This window comes from Pecten maximus, chromosome 8, assembly GCF_902652985.1.
Source record: "Pecten maximus chromosome 8, xPecMax1.1, whole genome shotgun sequence".
In the NCBI taxonomy this organism is placed as follows: Eukaryota; Metazoa; Mollusca; class Bivalvia; order Pectinida; family Pectinidae; genus Pecten; species Pecten maximus.
In genome coordinates, this window is record NC_047022.1 from 20702146 (window position 1) to 20724203 (window position 22058).

Sequence of the window (22058 nt, forward strand, 5' to 3'; positions counted from 1 at the left end):
GGGCCTTAACGGTCACCTGATTTTTGAAATATTTCAGTAAATTTGAATGAAAGAATGAATTTCAAAACAAATAAAACAAATGATAGTCAAAAATGTGATTTCCCTATAACTATAGTAAAGTATATCCCCTCCCATGGGGCAAACCCAAGACCCCAAGGCTATGAAATTCACAATTATGGTAAAGCACCTTAAGACCCTTCGATCTGTGAAGAGTATTTAATTCTACCTTATGTGGACTGTAAGAAGAAGATTTTTAAAATTTCTGTTAATTTGACCCTTTTTGGCCCCGCCCATCAGCCCCTAGGGGTCAGTCAGGGCCAACATGTACATACCATCAAACTGTCATCCCAAGCTGATAATGTTAACGAAGTTAGAATGAATTCCAATAAAAATTCAACAAATAATAGTCAAAAATGTGATTTCCCTATATAAACTATAGTAAAGTTTACCCCCTCCCCAGGGGCAAACATGAGACCCTAGGGTCATGAAATTCACAATTTTGGTAAAGCACCTTAGATCCTTCCATCTATGTAGAGTATTTGATTCTACCATATCTGAGAGTAGAGAAGAAGATTTTTGAAATTTTAGTCAATTTGACCCTTTTTGGCCCCGCCCATCAGCCCCTGGAGGTCAGCTAGGGCCAACCTGTACATACCATCAAAGTGTCATCCCATGCTGATAATTCGATACAAGTTAGAATGAATTCCAATACAAATCCAACAAATAATAGTCAAAAATGTGATTTCCCTATATAAACTATAGTAAAGTTTACCCCCTCCCCTGGGGCAAACGTGAGACCCCAGGGTCATGAAATTCACAATTTTGGTAAAGCACCTTAAGATCCTTCCATCTATGAAGAGTATTTGATTCTACCATATCTAAGAGTAGAGAAGAAGATTTTTGAAATTTTTGTCAATTTTACCCTTTTTGGCCCCGCCCACCAGCCCCTGGGGGTCAACTAGGGCCAACATGTACATACCATCAAACTGTCATCCCATGCTGATAATTTGATACAAGTTAGAATGAATTCCAATACAAATCCAACAAATAATAGTCAAAAATGTGATTTCCCTATATAAACTATAGTAAAGTTTACTCCCTCCCCAGGGGCAAACATGAGACCCCAGGGTCATGAAATTCACAATTTTGGTAAAGCACCTTAAGACCCTTCCATCTATGAAGAGTATTTGATTCTACCATATCTGAGAGTAGAGAAGAAGATTTTTGAAATTTTTGTCAATTTTACCCTTTTTGGCCCCGCCCACCAGCCCCTGGGTGTCAACTAGGGCCAACATGTACATACCATCAAACTGTCATCCCATGCTGATAATTTGATACAAGTTAGAATGAATTCCAATACAAATCCAACAAATAATAGTCAAAAATGTGATTTCCCTATATAAACTATAGTAAAGTTTACCCCCTCCCCAGGGCAACATGAGACCCCAGGGTCATGAAATTCACAATTTGGTAAAGCACCTTAAGACCCTTTCATCTATGAAGAGTGTTGATTCCACCTTATCTGAGAGTAGAGAAGAAGATTTTTGAAGTTTTAGTCAATTTGACCCTTTTTGGCCCCGCCCCTCAGGCCCCTGGGGGGTGGGGACCATATAATTCACAATTTTGGTTCACCCTCAGCCATGGAAGCTTCCTGTAAAATTTCATTGAATTTAGTTCAACAGTTTTTAAGAAGAAGTTGAAAATGTAAATTGTTTACGACGCACAACGGACGACGCCGGACAAAAGGCGATTGCAATAGGTCAACTGAGACTTCGTCTCAGGTGACCTAATAAAGCCTGTGTGAGAGTAAGAAAGCAATAGACTTTGTGAAATAAGATATCGTTGGTTTTAAGCTGAATGAAATTGCTTAATGAGAAAAATGTAAGATTTTCTAATTTATTAATTGAAATTGTTCAATTTTGCAATACATCATACTAAGAAATCTAATCAATACAAATATTTTCATCCACACTGTCACTTTTTTTATAACATATACTTATTTTGCCTTAAAAAAAAATGAATCTTATATCTCAGGGATTTGTAGTTTTATATTGAATAATAACATCACAAAAAAAACCCAACTTTATAGGTCTATATTCTGCCCAAAGACCTCTACTAGGTATTTTTATTATTCAAATTTGAATATAAAACAACAAATGTCTGTGCTTGTAGCACATTTCAACATACACATGCCTTCTCATAACTGAAGTATGACCGAAACGATGTCTACAACTTACCAACACAAATTCTCAGTTTTCAAAAACATCAGATTCTAATAAACTTTTAATACACAAAGCATTGAATTTACATTAATTACATATACAAGTTTACAGCCTTATGACCCTGCCTATTGCCAGACTTTTCTCATTCATATCACATACATCACAAAACACATTTGCAACCTATCATATAAACATATGATATTTTACCCAATTACAAACATTTTTCAATATTTTGACCTTTGCCCAAATACAGGATTTTTTTTTTTTTTTTTTTTTTTGAAAAACATAGTTTAACAGTACTGAATTCTATAAATAGAGAGAAATGCCTTCTGAAAAGACTTGTTTAAAAAAGAAAAAAAAATATTGAGAGTTAAAGCCGGGAGAACATTTACACACAAACACATACATAATTAATAAGCTTGCCTTACAAAATTGTTACATTTATACATACCGTATGTAAACACAATCAATAAACAAGTACGTACCCATAAATAGATCATAAAGCATAAAAAATATAGTTTGGACGGCAAAGTATGATATAGCACAACATTGTGAGCACATTTAAGATATTAACATTTTCACAATACATTTGTATTTGGACATCAGTTACAGAGTAGAAATAGATCAAAACGATTAAAATACAGATCATCAATATACACTAAATCGTCAAGTGGTTTTATCACGATATCATGATAATCTGTACTTTAATCAAATTGAGGAATAGACATTTAAAATAATAATAAATGAAAACATGAACAATGTTTATGGACTGACACTCGCAGTTCCTTAGTATGAATAAGTAACTTTTTAATGTAAACAATGAGTGAAATTAAATTTATATACTTACCCTACTGTAACAGTGATACCATTATTTGAAATAAATGATCTCGCAAATACCAATGTAGTTATACATTGTATATACTATAAAGGATGCTTCTGAATCAATAAAGATACAAATGACTTAAGGGGGTATGTAGCTTTCAAAACATGGCAGATTGCATGATCAACTTAACATAAGAATGTACAGGTTTCAGTATGCTGATCACATAAACATTGACTTAAGGAAGTACAAGTACCTGGTATGTAAACTACAAGGTTCATTACAAACTCAGTCATACTTGCCAATACTTCCTATTTAAGGAGGAGGAAGGCTCCCAATTTTGAGACCTAAATATTTAGACATATGTTATCAGTAATTACTTCAGTAATCCACAATGTTAAAAATTTTAAAAATCCATGGACAACATCTCATTATGGGAATATGTGACATGTACAGGTTAATATCTACTGGTTAAAAAACATTCAAATAAATCACTTCATCAAACTGTTGAATCAAAAACAGTAAAGATTAATCAATTGGACTTACTATTTCAATACATTTCTTACCACAGGGACTTGGCATATAATACACAGTCGGAATGAAAGGGATTGGGGAATTTTGTGCCCCAAGTCCCTGTGTTTTTTCTCATCACATCTTTCTTAATCAGCAATTTATCCTTAATATTTTTTTTTATAATTAACAAGTTATCCTTAAATTTTTTGATAAGATAAAGAACGATCCTTTTTCCTAAAACAGACTTGAGATTCTTCTTTTTTAAACTTATGTTTTGAGATTTCCTCTATTTATACTGAAATACTTCTCAAGGAGACATAATTACCTTTCAATCACAGGAAGAACAAGAACTAGAACTGTATAATTCAGAACATTTAAAAATACCTGTATTTCCATGTTTGTGACAAATTAATACCTCTGTTGGGACGGACTTGCATGTGAGAATATACGATATTCTATACTGAATTAATAAACATGGATGTGGAGTAGTGGTGTAAGCTGCAGGTATTTCTTGCTAGGTGATAAGGTGCCGTAGATAGTGAGTTCGAGCCCTGATCATGGCACGAGTCATAAAATTCTCTTTCTTTATAATTTATGTTATGATGTTATATATCCAACTTTTAACACTATGTATCATAAGCATATGTGTAGTTGATCCAAAGGTTAAAAACTTGAATTTCCTGTTGTGATGGTAACGTGTTGAATATACATGACATTGAAATGAAAATTTTGAAAATGCAGTTACCATACCCATATAATAACACCACAAAATAAATCCTTGTTTCCATTTACAATAAGCAATTAAAACACTGCCAAGCTCTGTACATTAGAAATATAAATTGAATACAATACAAATTTTTTTTTAATAATTACATCTGATTAGAAATTTTGTTCTGTTACATATTTCAATTCCTAAATTTAAATTACATCTTTTTTAAATTTAGCAATAACTACTATCATGTTTTTTATCTATTTTTTATATTTATAAGTCTATATCCCAGTTTTGAAAGATAAAAAACACCCTTAAACTGCCAAATGAATATGCATTATGTTAGTGATGAATGTAATATCTATACTTTCTTTTGTCTAATTCAGTCTCTTTCAAATTTTGCAATTTAACGATATTACAAATAAAATTTAAATAAAATCATAATTAATTTTCAACAATATAATATATCCATATCATATCATCAGCACATTTATAAGCATTTCAAATTTAGCAATTTAATAAAATTTGTATTTTATATTTATCTATTATTAATATTTACTTAATCACATTTAAAGACATATTTGGAATGTTAAATCAAAATCTTTCAATGCATAATTATAACAATTAATAGATTAATTTCATTTGTAAAAGTTCCGACATGACGAGTCACTGAAACAGTACCAGAAGGAAATTCACAATGAATCGTATAGCATTACATTATTATACCCCCGCAATGAAGTTAGGGGGGTATACTGGAATCAGGTTGTCTGTCCGTCCGTCTGTCTGTAGACGCATTTTGTCGGGACAACTACTCCTAAACCGATGGGCCAATTCCAATGAAACTTCACACAAATATTAATGATCATGTGTAGATGTGCATGCCACTTTATTTTTCTCAAAATTATGGTTGCTATGGCAACTGGTCACTATAAACAGGTTTTCCAATAAGAACCATAACTTTAAGTTTGTCCGGACAACTCCTCCTAAACTAAAGGGCCAATTTCAATGAAACTTCACACAAATATAGAGGACCATGTGTAGATGTGAATGCCACTTTCTTTTTCTCAAAATTATGGTGTTATGGCAACTGGTCACTATATTACTGGGTTATCTTAGTTAGCCTCTAATTAACAGTTCCAATTCACCATTGACTCGTGCAGATTGCGGGGGTATTAGTCAGCCATCCTGGCGACAGTTCTAGTTTACAGTTATTCTTAGACCAATATTACAAATATAAGCTTGGATTTCAACAACATCATGTACATGTACATATATATGTATATAATATTTATAATAGCTTGTTTGACCAGGCAAACGTTTCATGTTCTGACTAATCAGTCAGATTGATGGAGTTTTATAATTGTAATACAATGTATATAAATTCATATGTAAATGTTTATCAATTTCTTAAAATGTGATTAAGCCCAGAAATAATTAAGTATTTCAAATTATGTTTTTGATATATAAAAAAAACACATTGTTATTTATACCCAGAATTAGAGAAAATGTGAAAATCATAAATATAAGATCCTCATCACATCGAAATATTTCTTTTGTAATTAATGTCCATAATTAGTATTCAGAAACTCAAAAGTATTGAATTTGGTTAAAACATGACTGACAAAAATGACATTTGCATGAAAAAGTGTTATCTACATGGTTGACGTTTAAATGAAATGATATATAAGTTGGTGATAATGTATATAGTTGCTAATTTAATTTCATAATACCTGAAATGATTGTATGTTTATGGAATGTCATCGGTTAATATTGCATCATAAATTGGATTTGTGAGTAACGTATTTGAGTAATAAATAAAAAAAAATATCAATCCATACAATTGATTTTCCAAATGAAAATCAGAAATCTGAATATTTTTAAGTTCATTAATATGTCTTTTTTGATGAATAAATATATTTAGTACGAATACAATTAATAGTCCATCCATGTCTGTAGAATTCTAACGAGTTAACTAATTATACACATTAATAGTCTATGCATGTCTGTAGAATTTTGATGATTTTACTAATTATACACATTAATAGTCTATCCACGTCTGTAGAATTCTGACGAGTCTATTAATTGTGCACAATAGTCTATGAATGTCTCTGTAGAGTTCTAACGAGTTTACTTATTATACACATTAATAGTCTATCCATGACCCTGTAGAATTCTGACGAGTTTACTGCTATGATTGTACACGTTAGAGCTACTTGAACCGTAACTACTCTGGAAGCTGACACCAACTCCCATAATACTTGGTGGTCGGGATGCTACAGATCCTGGACGCGGAGTGTTAGCCACGGTGATGGAGTTTAACTTCTCTACTGCCTTCTGGGATACCATTTCCTGTAAATATCGATGAAGTACTGATCATGTAGCTACATGACCTATGTGGTTTTTGCTATTTTTCACTAACAATATAACAGCCATGATTACTGCGTTTTGATGGTTTATTCATATGAAGTCTGAATTATTTATGGTTTATTTATATGAATTCTGAATTCAGAAAAACCTCTACATTAATAGTAAAGTGATAATGGCGAAAAAAGTAATTTGAATATTATATAATTACAATATTATCATTTAATAAGTAAAGATGACCAGACAACATCCGTAGGAAGATCTTCAACTGGTTTAATGGTTACCATTAAACCAGTTGAAGATCTTCCTACAGATGTTGTCTGGTCATCTTTACATATTGTTTACACACTTTTTATGTACCGGACTCGTGTATTCCATGAGGAATCCATCCTAGGGCAACTACCGGACGTATAGATCTACCTACACCAGACGCTGGATCTCATTTTCTCAATATTATCATTTGTATAAATGTCAGAACTTTCATTATCCATTTTAATTGGCTCTTTTTGCCCCTTAAAAAATGAGCATGCATATTGCTTATTCTAGATTAATCAATACTTTGACCTTACCCCTGGAAGTAAGAAAGACTTACCTTTTTGAGGTCGTCCATGCGAGTGAGACTTCGGAGGGCCAGGATAGCACTGACCTGAACACTGTGGTGTTGGTCATTACAGGCCAAGTCTAGTAAACTGTTAACATAAGACAGTACATTTCCAATGAGCTCTTACACACCCTACCTATCCTATTGCTGCAGTGAGCTTACATCAATACTGTTCTTTGGTTTTAAATTAGCTTTCACAAGCTAACACCAGTAGAATGATGTTTCTGAACAAAAGACTTGAAAGCATTCTGAAATTACTGTATCAAATAAACTCCCCCTATTTTAAAAGTTAAGTGCTAAACCATATTTGTCTGACAACTTTAAGAACTATCATTCTGCAAGAAAAATGGGGCTAATTTGCAGGCAGGGACGTTTTTGTCTGAAAGACATTTAGTTAGCAAATATTAAAACTACAAAGATCTGAAAAAAATAGAAAAAAAAAGACGAATGGTATTCTATGAGGATTGGCAACTTACCGTGATACAACTTTGGCTTTTTTGAGTTCGGAACACAGGGTATTAGAATGTAGACTCATATTGCCAAATACACCTGTGGAGAAATAAGAAGTGTGAGATCTACACTGATGAACATGGAAAGAATATCTCTTTGAGAAACTATATACGGTGACAATCTCCCTATGTTGAGTATAGATTATTTCAAATCATTTTTTTTTTTTAAAAGTTATGTTTCACTGTGGGAGAAGACATGGAGAGTATCAACATGATTGGGAGATCATCCTATGTACACTAGTATACTCTCCACCTTATACCAGTGTGGCAACATGTGTATCACCAATCAATTGCCGTATATGACCTAATAAGGGCGCAGAGCGCGGGTAATTGACAGTGGGGGTGCCCTTATTAAGCTTCGTTATTCTGAAGTTTTATGAAACAGGCTATACTTTATAGCAGAATACCCAAGGCTGTGGAAACGGTAAAATATTCAGTCATAAAAATATTCCAGATGAAAATATCTATTCATTATCATATATTAAGCTTAAATATCACTTGAATATTCCTGTAAAGTTGTAAACCATGCCAGCTGTTCTTCAGACCAGAGAATGTGTGTTCCACCAAATGGAACTATTTTGTGTTCTATTTATAGACACAGGTGATTTCCCAGATCATATCAGACATCGTTTTCTTTGACCTAATAATTGATTTACAATTTCTTTTACTAGCTTTCTGTTCTGAACAACAGTTAGTTAACAGCATGAATGAAGTCTTTTACTTTATCTTCAAATAAAGATGGTAAGTTATATAATATATGTCATTTGTATGTGTGTTTAGTTTCGGGGGCACTTTGCACTGACATCTGTAGGAATAGACAAAATGTGGCGAAAACTTGTGTTCCAATGACTTAATTTGCTGAAGAAAATTGAACACATAAAGTAGCCGAACATTTCACATGAATTATTACATTTGAACACTATTTTGACACTCAAAGATTTTTTTCTTGGAAAAAAGGTAGGGGCGCCCTTATTAGGGCAGGCGCACTTATCTGGTCATATGCAGTATGTCAAACCTTGAACATTGCCTGATCTTAATTTATATAAATCATTATCTGCTAATAACTGTATACACACAAAATGTTCACCATCCGACAACAAATTTGCCTTCAACCTGTATACTGGGAAATGTTCACTAACTAAAAAAATATGCTTTCAATCTTTTTAAAATTCACCCGGACCATATGTCAGATGTTTACAATTAGGGATAAACGAAAATTTCACAACAGTGCTTTTGCTCTCCCTTCAGCTGTGAGGAAATGGCAACTGTTGGGAGAAGTTTCCTGGAAAACAGTTATCCGATAGTACATACTGGCTGCATTGGCCTTGGTTTTTGATACAGGGTCTCTGAGTAGATCCATGAGAACTGGAATAACTGGCCGGAGTTTGGCGTAAAGGTCGGCATTGTGGAACGCAGCATTTCCAACGGCATAACTGGCTCCCTGCGAATATGTGAATAATGTTCATACAGTAATTATTACTGATCAAAATATTCACAATACAGAGTAATGGTGGGGGTAGCCACAGGAGGAGGGGCTATGGGAAGGGGAAGGAGGGGGGGGGGGGGGGCGGCAGGAGAATGGAGGGGCTTAGGGAAGGGAGGAAAGGGCAGGAGAAAAGGGAGCAAAGGGCAGGGCCAGGAGGAGAAGGAGAAAGGGGGGGGGGGGGGTGTAGTGTGGTGCAGCAAAGCAGCCTTACTGGCCAAAGTATACACACATATCACTCAGGAAAGGGATCACCAGAGGAGGAGAAAGAGAAGGTTGAGGAGGGGAACAGGAGCAGTAAGGCAATTACTAATGGTCAAATTATAAAGATATGATACACTGGAACAGAGAGGGGTCACAAAAAAAATTATTTTAAATTACCTTGCGAACATGAGGATCTTCATCCTTAAGAGCAGCTATCAACCCAGTAAGGATCTTGTCCCTAAAATGTAAAATTTACAATTCTACACTCTGGAACAAACATTAAACAATGAAGTACTAGTATCAAGGATATTACATAAATATTTTCACTACTAATAATCAATAGTCAATGAATGAATTATTCAGACATAACGATAATTAATGATTCATTATAAACTATTCTCGCCTGATAAGCTATTGTAACTAATTCAAAACTCAATAAAAAAAATATATGCATTGTTTTCATCAATAAAAAAAAAACCATCTTTCTTCTTCTTTTTCTCTCTCTCTCTCTCTCTCTCTCTCTCACTTTTTCAGGATTTTAAAGGATTTTTCAAGTTAAGGAAACAAACACTAATTGAGCCTGATTACTGACCTCTGTTTGAGTAAAGCGTAAAACTGGCCATGGTGCTTCATGAGGTTACCAATCAGACTGCAGGTTCTGGATTTGACCGTTCCTGACCGGTGACGTAGTAAGGCAGACAAGGGTTCATAATCACCTGGTGGTAAAATCAGTTATCAGTGATAGACAATATGCAGTTCTTAAACACAAGAGGCCCATGGGGCCTGTATTGCTCACACGGTGGTAAAATCAGTTATCAGTGATACGTAACACAGTATGTGGTTCTACTACAAAATCTAGTAGCTTTCTATCCTTTGTTCCTTTGGAATGTGAGAAGGGAATATTTCACTCCTTTTGATTGATTTACCATCATGATTGTGAAGGAAGATAAATTGTCCTTACAACCTTGACAAGGGGCCTGTTTGTTGATGTGGACAAACATTAATCTTGATAGACCTGCAGATATTAATGCGGGAAATGAAAGTCTTTTGTCAAGGCTTGTCAGAAAACAACATTCTTGTCATGGAAGACAGATTTGACAAGTTGGTAATTATCTTTAGATGATCTTACTAGATGATTACAAAGGGAGACAACTTACCCTTACTGCCATGGAAGACAGATTTGACGAGTTGGTAATTATCTTTAGATGATCTGACTAGACGCCCAACTTACCCTTACTGCCATGGAAGACAGATTTGACGAGTTGGTAATTATCTTTAGATGATCTGACTAGACGCCCAACTTACCCTTACTGCCATGGAAGACAGATTTGACGAGTTGGTAATTATCTTTAGATGATCTGACTAGACGCCCAACTTACCCTTACTGCCATGGAAGACAGATTTGACGAGTTGGTAATTATCTTTAGATGATCTGACTAGATGATTACAAAGGGAGATAACATCACATATAACAGACTCTTGACTGGACGGCTGTACACAATTACTGAGGAATGACAGGGCCTGAAATATACAAATAAGACTTTCACTGTACAATCTACACTTACCGTGATACTTTGTATTATTATAACGTCACAAACTTAATCTCCTAACACTATCTAATATATCTAATTACTCAAAAGAACAATCTGAGTTAGCAAAAGGCAACTTATTAAATTTCAGCAGACCTACAAATTTGCTATAGATACAGAGTCTGACATCTCATAAAATCATATCATGATATGAAAGATCATTAATTACAAATACAATCAAATGAAATGCCATCATGATATGATAGTTAACAAGAGGCCCATGGGGCCTGTATTGCTCACCTGGTTGGATTTGACCAATTGTCAAAATAATGTTCATGTTCAATTCGTTTTGTTTGCCAATCTCAAACAATGCTACATGTATATATGGTTATAGTGTGGGGATCCCAACTGCTTTAAAGAAATAATGAAGTCCAGACTCTCTAAGTTTACAACATGCATTTATAACTTTATGACTATTAGCGATTTAAGGGGTGGGGCCCCATTATTTCCCCAATGGGGCCCCACCCCTTTGGCCCGTTGGGGGGTCAAAATCATCATTAATGCAAAGTCTGTTTTGCTTTCTCCAAGGATGTTTCTGACCAAATTGGGTTCAAATCCATTCATAAATTGATGACTAGTAGCGATTTAAAGGCATTACTTTTATTCCCCTATTGGGCCCCGCCCTGCCCCTTTGGCCCTTAGAGATCAGTCACCATTTATGCAAAATGTGTTTCCCTTCTCCCAAGGATGTTTCTGACTAAATTGGGTTCAAATCCATTCATAACTTAATGAATAGTAGCGATTTAAAGGAATTATCTCTATTTCCCCTATTGGACCCTGCCTCTTTGGCCCCTTGAGGTCAAAAATTCATCATTATTAATGCAAAATCTGCTTTGTTTTCTCCAAGGATGTTTCTGACCAAATTGGGTTCAAATCCATTCATAACTTAATGACTAGTAGCGATTTAAAGGCATCAGCTCTTTTTTCCCTATTGGGCCCTCACCCGCCCCTTTGGCCCTTAGAGATCAGTCACCATTTATGCAAAATGTGTTTCCCTTCTCCCAAGGATGTTTCTGACCTAATTGGGTTCAATTCCATTCATAACTTTATGACTAGTAGCGATTAAAGGCTTTACTTCTATTTCCCCTATTGGGCCCCGTCCCTTTGGCCCCTCGGGGGTCAGAGTCACCATTTATGCAAAATCTGTTCCCCTTCTCCCAAGAATTTTTCTGACTAAATTGGGTTCAAATCCATTCATAACTTAATGAATAGTAGCGATTTAAAGGAATTATCTCTATTTCCCCTATTGGACCCTGTCTCTTTGGCCCCTTGAGGTCAAAAATTCATCATTAATGCAAAATCTGCTTTGTTTTCTCCAAGGATGTTTCTGACCAAATTGGGTTCAAATCCATTCATAACTTAATGACTAGTAGCGATTTAAAGGCATCAGCTCTTTTTTCCCTATTGGGCCCTGCCCCGCCCCTTTGGCCCTTAGAGATCAGTCACCATTTATGCAAAATGTGTTTCCCTTCTCCCAAGGATGTTTCTGACCTAATTGGGTTCAATTCCATTCATAACTTTATGACTAGTAGCGATTAAAGGCTTTACTTCTATTTCCCCTATTGGGCCCCGCCCCTTTGGCCCTTGGAGATCAAAAATTCACCATTTATGCAAAATCTGTTCCTCTTCCCCCAAGGGTGTTTCTGACCAAATTAGGTTCAAATCCATTCATAAATTGATGACAAGTAGCGATTTAAAGGAATTGCCTCAATTTCTCCTACTGGGCCCTGCCCCTCCCGCCCCTTGGGGGTTAATCACCATTTATGCAAAATCTGTTCACCTTCCCTCAAAGGTGTTTCTGACCAAATTGGGTTCAAATCCATTCATAACTTTATGACTGGTAGCGATTTAAAGGAATTGCCTCTATTTCCCCTATTGGGCCCTGCCCCTCCAGCCCCTTGGGGGTCAAAGTCACCATTTAAGCAAAATCTGTTTCCCTTCCCCAAGGATGTTTCTGACTTAATTAAGTGCAAATCCATTCATAACTTTTTTACTAGTAGCGATTTCAAGGAATTATCTCTATTTACCCTATTGGGCCCCACCCCTTTGACCCCTCAGGGGTCAGAGTCACCATTTATGCAAAATCTGTTCCCCTTCCCCAAAGGATGTTTCTGACCAAATTGGGTTTATATCCATTCATAACTTGATGACTAGAAGCGATTTAAAGGAATTGTCTCAACTTCCCGTATTGGGCCCGGCCCCTCCGGCCCCTTGGGGGTCAGTCACCATTTATGCAAAATCTGATCCCCTTCCGCCAAGAATGTTTCTGACCAAATTTGGTCAAAATCCAATAAAAACTTTTTGACTAGTAGCGATTTGAAGTAAATGTAGCCGGACGACGGACAGACAACGGACGTCGCTCCATGACATAAGCTCACCGGACCTTCGGTTCAGATGAGCTAATAAAACATCAACAGGATTCTTTCAGTAGGCATGCTGAAGCTCTACCTTGAGGTCCTTTAAAGATTTGATGAACTTGTCCATGAAGTCGTCACTGCTGAGGACGAGATGTACGATAAGACCAAGGGGCATTTCCATTTGTCCTTGCTTCAAATACTTATTACAGGCATGTAACAGCCGTGGCAGCATGTTGACGGAGAATAGACAGCTACAAAATCACAAATCCAAAATAAAATTATTTCCTTTTCACAAATTAAATGAAGGAAGGCAACAGTTCTTGTTAAAGACAAACTATACTAATTACAGTCAAACCTGCTCTAATGACCCCCTGTATAGAACGACTGCCTGTCTATAACGACCGGTTTTAAGATTCCCCGTAAGATTTTACTATATAACGACCCTCTGTATAGCGACTACCTGTCTAATGTGGCTAACGACCGGTGATTTCGGAACGGCGGTCGCTAATTTGTTTTCTATAGCGACCGATTTCTGTCAGCCATTTTTTGCTCTCGGCAGTCATCCCTCATAAAATCCCCGGAAAATTCAGACACATCGACCCTGGCTTGATTATACAAACAAAGGAGCACCACAACCCTGGCCTGAGTATATAAACAAAAGACCCCTACCACCTATTAGCCTATAATTACTGTAGCTGCCCTGGCCTGGGGCTCGGTAAGAGGGGAGTCGGGTCACCATGCGTGTCGGTATTACATTACAACTGTGCATAGGTGGCTTCATTTGACACGGTCAGTTAATTTTGTGATTACAACTAGGATACACCACTTCAATAACAAACACTGGTCAAATCTGTCAACAAGATTTACTCACATGAAAGCCAATATTGCCTTTCTTAATCGTAGCTGTCGATACTAGCGTTTGTACTGCCGCCATCTTTAATTAGTCAATACTAATAATCAAAGTACTGGAAGTACTGTAAACGAACATTATTGTTTAATGCAAAATCAGTAATCTTCTAAGTTTAAAGTCGATAAATTTACTGATATTGGTTTAGGAATTAATTGCCAATTATTTGAAATGTTTGCAGCTGTTCTGATATGATGGAACACATGCATATTTCTGTAAGGTCCTGATTGAAATTGGAAGTTTATTGATCTATCTTGGATGGATGAAAATGAAATATGTCTTCTTTCTTTCGGGAAGCCATCATCAGTTATAATACAGCCAGGACTCTGTGACCTTATTGATGCCAACTTCTAATATGCACTAAATTTAGGCTAGTTCCATCGTTAGTTTAGCATATTTCAACTTAATATGATGAAACACACATAAAGAACTACTGAAAACCAAAACCAGAGCTGCTAATCAAGGCCCGGATTAGGAATGTATCCTATTGAAACTGTACTCAAGCATGTATGGTACTTCAAAACAAAAAACTTCGACTCCTTTTGTTCAGGAATCATTTGATGTTAATAAATCTTTATATGAGAAGATATACTTCTGGTATAATTACAGCATTGTATACAATGTGATAAAGAATAACAACCATATAAAGACTATCTTCATCAAATAATTCAGCAAACAGGAAAAGAAAACTTCAAGCTTCATTTTCAACTTCAAACTGATAAAGGTTACAGTCCATTCGATGGGATGACACATTCCCTATTTATTGTCCCTTTCCAATGTTGACCATCCAATCATAGTGAACCACACAGTTCAGCAATGTAATTGCACAAATCACATCCTTTATGTGGAGAGAACAGTTTTTGGGGTGTTATAAGATTCCATAACTGTATGCAAATTTGTGAATAATTCCATATCTATATCTATATATATACCGTTCGTGTATATATTTACACATATCAAAATTGGAATGACACAGGATATTTGCAAGTTTAAGTTCACCATCAGTCATGGGAGGTTTACGTAAAATGTTATATTTACCGGGGTAATTAGTAATTTTGATTATATATTTATCAAGCTCTATTCTGTACTTTCTACCAGTGCTTATATTAGAGAATGGACACAATTATATGTTCTCCAATGTCAAAATTAATCATATGTAAAATATTAGGGGTTTATTTGACCGAGACGTATTTAAAATGTTTGTAATCATTCGCCATTCGAGGCCTGATTGCCGTCATATTTGAATTACCAAAATGGACCTGAAATCAATATTTTAAAAAAGAGAATGATCTGTAACTTGAATATTTCATAAAAATAATTTAATACATCGTTTATTCACTTCATTCAGATCTTCAGACACCACATAATTTGTGAAGTCATATATAGAAATATATGAAACATTTTGTTATTGATTAATAGTTCACACAAGTAAGCACTAGATGTAAGCAGAAAGTATATGTACCGCTATCTACTGGCATGACTTTGAGTACAGTAGACTACACTCGCTTTGTGGATATTGACAGGATAACATATATTTACATACTAATTCAATTTTAGAATTGTAACTGAAATCTTGTAACAGCATGGCACAAATAGTCATCTGAACATTTGTTGTATATTGAAAAAATATTTAAGGTAAATATTAACTCATTTGCTTGACTTAAATTTTCAGTTTATCAATTCATCGATTTCTCTGTGTTTGAAGTATGGTGTAGTGAGAATTTCAAGTCTTGATTATGACTTGATGAAAATTCTAAATTAACAAATTATTAAAATGAATTTGTTTGAAAAATAACACAAGTTCCACAGCAATATTATATAGAGTATCAATCACAAAATATCAGAAGTTATCAAACTACAGATAACAATTAACGACTGAATATGAAATTAAGTGAATATCACAAGTATTTTTGCATTTGTTTTTAGATAATCCGGATTTCCGTCTTTAAAAAAAAATACCTAGTAGACGTAGTGCATAGTAAACGTAGCCATGTAACAGCTGATTTTAATCAGATATAGGCCTAACTTAACATGAACTTAACACCGTCACAGAAGTTCGTCGCAATCGAAAATTTGGTCGTGAATTCGGTATTTTGCAAATTATTTCAAAATACTTTCAGGTAAAAGAAAACAAAAATTCTCGTAAAAATATCAATTTTGGGTCGACTATCGGCCATTTCGGTAATTCAACTCCAACGACAATCGGGCCGCGATTCACAAATGAATAATTAATTTAAAATTCGGTCAAATAAACCTCTAATATTTTATATATGATACAATCAGGCATTGCAGAACATATATTTTGGTCAATCCTCTGAAAATAATGCCAATTTATATTATAATTAAGCCCGATTTTTCTTCGTTTCGGTATTTCCAAGTCTGCTTCACGTGTGGTCCGTTTCAGTAAATATTCTCGTCTTTGCCGAAATAAAAACAAGCTATATAATTGTTCATTTTAAACATGACAACAACTGCCAACCACACGTATCCAAAAATGTTATTGTTGATATCATCTGAATATTGCCGTAGTTATCTGTCACTTCCATTGTACACCCCATGCCAAAGTGAAGGAAGAATCGACCAATCAAATTGGTTTATTTTTGATTTCCGTAAATCTTGCAGTTACCTCCCTTACAACAGTAAATACGTTCCAAGTATCGCCTACAACAAGCAATCCCGTGCACATAGCAAGATATTATCATTTGCATTTGATTTATTGGGTCATTTTCGTCAAAGGAAAATGGTATATGGAAATCGATGACAATTTTAACGCTATGACCAGTCACCCTGACCACAAATGCCACCTAATTGTAAGCCTATACATATGTACAGTTCTTTCTCGCAAACACGTACAGTAACTACAGTATAGTATGATACAATGTATTGTCTCGTATGCCGTCATTGATATATTTCTTTCTCTAAATTATAGAAATACACACCTAGTTGATAATGATGTAACATTCTAGAATATATATATTACACATTTCAGCCGTTTTGGAAAGAACACAGAAGAGCAAAACTTTCTAAACATCCGGAGACGAATGCGCCTGCGCAATAGTTGTTTACATAAATATATTGACCTGGACCGGAGTTATTCGCAAAGTTCAGGTTCATTTAGTCTTCTCATTTCGCTAGCGTTATGCATTTCTCAAATCGTATGCATCTTGAAAACACCTACTGAATACATTTCAACCTTTTCGGTAAAACTACTATATAAAACGAAGATGTTTTTGCAAGTAAATTATTTGAAGCGTAAGGCAATGGGGGCAGCCATATTTCATTGAAACAGACAGTAGATGGCGTATTGGTGAATGTGGCTACCATATATGGTTATATTTCTCAGTCCAGTTCTTGATCACAATAACCGAACATTAATGTTCGTTTAAAAAGTCGTAAACTGACACAAATATCCGGATTTCAATTTGGGTCAGAAAAAAATATTTTGGTTTTAAGAAGTAAGACTATAACATGAAATAATTAGTAGTAACACAAATATAATTAATTAATTAATTATTGTGTATTCTTTTTCTTTATTTATGAAAGAAAGGGAGATAATTTGATAGATACATATACCGTAAATATTCGGGTATAGTGCGCACTCGCGTATAGTGCGCAGGTACGTTTTTGAGGTTCATTTTCAAAAATTTTTTTTTTTTTTTTTTTTTCAATTTTCAACGGAGCGGTAGATGAATTTTAAAGCATAAGATGATAGGAATTTGTAACTTATGAAAGCTAATTTACAATGTACCACATTTAATTGGAATCACCGGTCAGATTTGACACATTGGATTGACAGGTTGTTTACATTATATCGCCACAGGCCTAGTCAGCTTGCAAATTATAGCGGTCCCATCTACGCTGTTGTACCAACAAAATAATTAATCCTACTCTCAATTACCTTGTGATTTTCACGCAGGTATGGTCTCTTGTGGTATCTTTCCACGAACATACAAAGCTAATTAAGCTCAATTATAACAAGATTGAATAGTAAGCTGACTGCTACGTTATGTAACACAGGCCGCCATTTTGTATACAGTACGGAAACAAGTCTGCAGTCGTCGTGCTGGTCACAACTTTTATATCAATGAATTAACATGTGTAATGGATAAATCTACAGTGCAGACGATAAATAAGAGTAACCCGGTAGTTTTCACAGTCATATCGTATTTTATAAGGCCAGTTGGTCAGTGACTGCCGCACGAGATCAAGGCATTAGTGTTACCCGAGCCTAATTGCGCATGCGTGCTGTTACAGCTTCCGTAAATAAACAAGTTGAACATTATCAGTTTCTGGCAACATTCCGGATTTATAAGGTGATTAATTTAGAAGTATGAAATAACTAAGTACTGCTATATCATTTCAAGTTTTGTTTGATGTTAATTGAGATGTTATACATCGTTTTGGACCTGAATACGGGAACATGCTCAAGTGAGATCGTATGTGTACGGAACATGTGGCTCACGACCGACTTAGATAAATCCACGTAATTGCTGATAAATACACAATTTCAAGAAATTAAACATTAAAATAACTATTCATTTCTTTGATTATTTGTTAACTATTACTTTCTTAATGCTTTATATATGTTATATATAAGTATTAAATCAATCCTGCTGTGAAAGGAAACGATCACAAATCTCAGTCAAATCACATCCATTCTCACTGGGAAAAGGCTTGTACTTGCGTATAGTGCGCAGTGGTCTTTTTCACTTGTCAATTTTTGAAAAAAAGTGCGCACTATACGCGAATATTTACGGTAGCATTATTTCAGAACAAAATTAAAAAAAAAAAAATCTATAAGACCATTTTGAGTTATATTTTGTGTGTGGGTCCACAAATCATTAAATATTAAACCCTTCAGATTTATAAAGTTTATGCATTTATTTAACTTCTGACTGGTCTTCTGAATGCCCTGTTCAATGACAATTTATTTATGGCAGTTTTAAGTAAATTGGTTGGTGCAATAATTTTGACCTGTCTATAAAGGCAACCTGTCTATAGTGACCGTTTTTCTGCCTCCCCTTGGGCGGTCGCTATAGACAGGTTTGACTGTAATCAGAAAACTAGAAAATGCATGGACATATATTTTTATCATTATGATTTCTTTTATTGTTTAAAGTTCTACAATTAATTTTTATCAGTTTTTAGAAATCAATAGGATCAAAAGAATAGATAAGAATTAATTGACATGCTTTTAATATCAAAATTCATTTTTTTTTTTTTTTTTTTACTCTCCCGACTGAGCTATCATGACCCCTACTACAGTGAGTGAGATGAAATGTAGCAATAGTTGTAGTCATGATCATGAGGCAGTAAACCACCCATGGTAACTAACTATCACTAGTTTATTGCCAGTGCACCAACTCAACGCATCATGCTCATCTGTTTACAATGGGATATATTCCAAACTTTCATTGTTTTTAAAATGAGTACCTTAACAGTATAAGCCCTGGACAGATATATGACCTGGAGAAAATTCTGTTCATATATATACGGTTACCTACCTCTGTACTTCTGTAAGGAGGTCATCTGGTAGGTCTATTGCGAATGGGAAACAGCACAGCTGTGTGACCTGGAGGATAATGTCAGTGGCCAACTGTATACCTTCTGTATCAAAACTGTAAACAAAATACAATCTCTGTATCAAAACTGTAAATAAAATACAATCTCTATCAAAACTGTAAACAAAATACACTCTCTATCAAAACTGTAAACAAAATACAATCTCTGTATCAAAACTGTAAACAAAATACACTCTCTATCAAAACTGTAAACAAAATACACTCTCTATCAAAACTGTAAACAAAATACAATCTCTGTATCAAAACTGTAAACAAAATACACTCTCTATCAAAACTGTAAACAAAATACAATCTCTGTATCAAAACTGTAAACAAAATACACTCTCTGTATCAAAACTGTAAACAAAATACACTCTCTGTGTCAAAACTGTAAACAAAATACCCTCTCTGTATCAAAACTGTTAACAAAATACACTCTCTGTATCAAAACTGTAAACAAAATACACTCTCTGTGTCAAAACTGTTAACAAAATACAATCTCTATCAAAACTGTAAACAAAATACAATCTCTGTATCAAAACTGTAAACAAAATACAATCTCTGTATCAAAACTGTAAACAAAATACACTCTCTATCAAAACTGTAAACAAAATACAATCTCTATCAAAACTGTAAACAAAATACAATCTCTATCAAAACTGTAAACAAAATACAATCTCTATCAAAACTGTAAACAAAATAACAATCTCTGAAGTGAAGAGAATGTTCTCAATGGTAACAGGAAATACTAACCGAATGAAATGTGGAAATAAGGGAGGATAAAGTGTTTACCTGGTAACTATAGCAGCGAGGAAGTCTTTATTAAGAAGATGTGCAATCGTCAGTAGAATGATACTGTCTGGTACAGCAAGGTTCGGGATACACTGGTTTGTTTCCTGAAACACAGATTAAAAATATGTAAAATCTACTGCAATAAGTAAATAATCTTTATCTAATAAACATTCAAAAGATCAATTATAAACTTCATCATTCTTTTTAATACGTAACATAAGAATTAAGAAGCAAAGAAAATAAAAAGAAAAGTAAAAATAACAAAGCTGCATTCAAATTTTGACAAGAAAATAATAAAGGGCCATAACTCTATTAATACATTTTGTGACCTATAACATTTGGTTTGTTTTTGTTTAACGTCCTATTAACAGCCAGGGTCATTTAAGGACGTGCCAGGTTTTGGAGGTGGAGGAAAGCCGGAGTACCCGGAGAAAAACCACCGGCCTACGGTCAGTACCTGGCAACTGCCCCACGTAGGTTTCGAACTTGCAACCCAGAGGTGGAGGGCAAGTGTTAGAGTGTCGGGACACCTTAACCACTCGGCCACCGCGGCCCCGACCTATAACACATATACAATGTCGATACCTTGGTGAAGACAGTGACTGACATCTGAAGGACGGCCATCAGACCCTGTGGTGACACAAGGGTCCAGTCAGGGGGATGGAAGCCGGACACTGGTCCCCCCTCCTCTTCAATGTCGTGGATGGGGGTGTCTGTTTCTGGGTTCGTCACCTGTAAGGCCTGGGCTACTCTGTGCCACAGCGTCCCCCATATACCTGTGTCTATATACATCTGGGCTACAGGGCCCTCTGCCTACAATCAAGTAATAAGGAGACAAATTGATATAAGTAACCAGTACCTTTTTTGAACCCTCATTATTTATTTATCTATTTATTTATGTAACGCTATTAATTTTGGCATTGCTACATAGTTCATAATATAAGATACAGTTTAAACTTATTAACAGATAATTTACAGTTAAAGGAAAGTCATTTCATCTCGGTCTACTTTCAACATTAGAAATTTACACTTTTCTTTAAATCACTTAATTTTCCCTTAAAAACATCTTTCATAGTTGCCCGCCAGCATCACAAAAGCAACTTCTCCATATCTATTTAGCATTCTGAATGTGGTGATATTGACGGAGGAATAATTGTATGAATGTTTGGAGAATAACTGACAAAGTAACAAGAATTCATTACCTGGGCCAGCATTTCACATAGAAGCAGTAGAAGTCCGTCCAGTACACCATAGTCAAATGGACATCGCACACAGATCTGTAATGAGGTTCAAATTAAAGCATTTCATAATCCGTAACTAAATTCCATCATGTGACCAGAAAATATTGATTATAATTATTTCCATTCAATTTGAAATATTTCATTTTTTCTTCAGATATATAATTTAGTTGAAGATTAAAAAATTTA

The 22058-nt window shown here is 34.9% G+C and overlaps 1 protein-coding gene across 3 annotated transcripts in view; it reads right to left on the bottom strand.

Moving 5' to 3' along the window:
* Positions 1-5458: 5458 nt before the first annotated feature.
* LOC117332735 (serine/threonine-protein kinase 36-like) overlaps positions 5459-22058 on the bottom strand; it is a 41654-nt gene continuing 25054 nt past the window's right edge. For all 3 annotated transcript variants that reach the window (XM_033891760.1, XM_033891758.1, XM_033891759.1), the window contains 12 exons: positions 21834-21908; positions 21217-21444; positions 20632-20735; positions 19783-19896; positions 13463-13622; positions 10805-10946; positions 10018-10141; positions 9603-9663; positions 9050-9179; positions 7706-7778; positions 7221-7317; positions 5459-6613 (listed from right to left, as the gene is read on the bottom strand). In XM_033891760.1, the coding sequence (XP_033747651.1) occupies positions 6416-6613; positions 7221-7317; positions 7706-7778; positions 9050-9179; positions 9603-9663; positions 10018-10141; positions 10805-10946; positions 13463-13622; positions 19783-19896; positions 20632-20735; positions 21217-21444; positions 21834-21908 (1506 nt within the window). In that variant the 3' untranslated portion in view covers positions 5459-6415. The remainder of the gene's footprint in view (positions 6614-7220; positions 7318-7705; positions 7779-9049; positions 9180-9602; positions 9664-10017; positions 10142-10804; positions 10947-13462; positions 13623-19782; positions 19897-20631; positions 20736-21216; positions 21445-21833; positions 21909-22058) is intronic.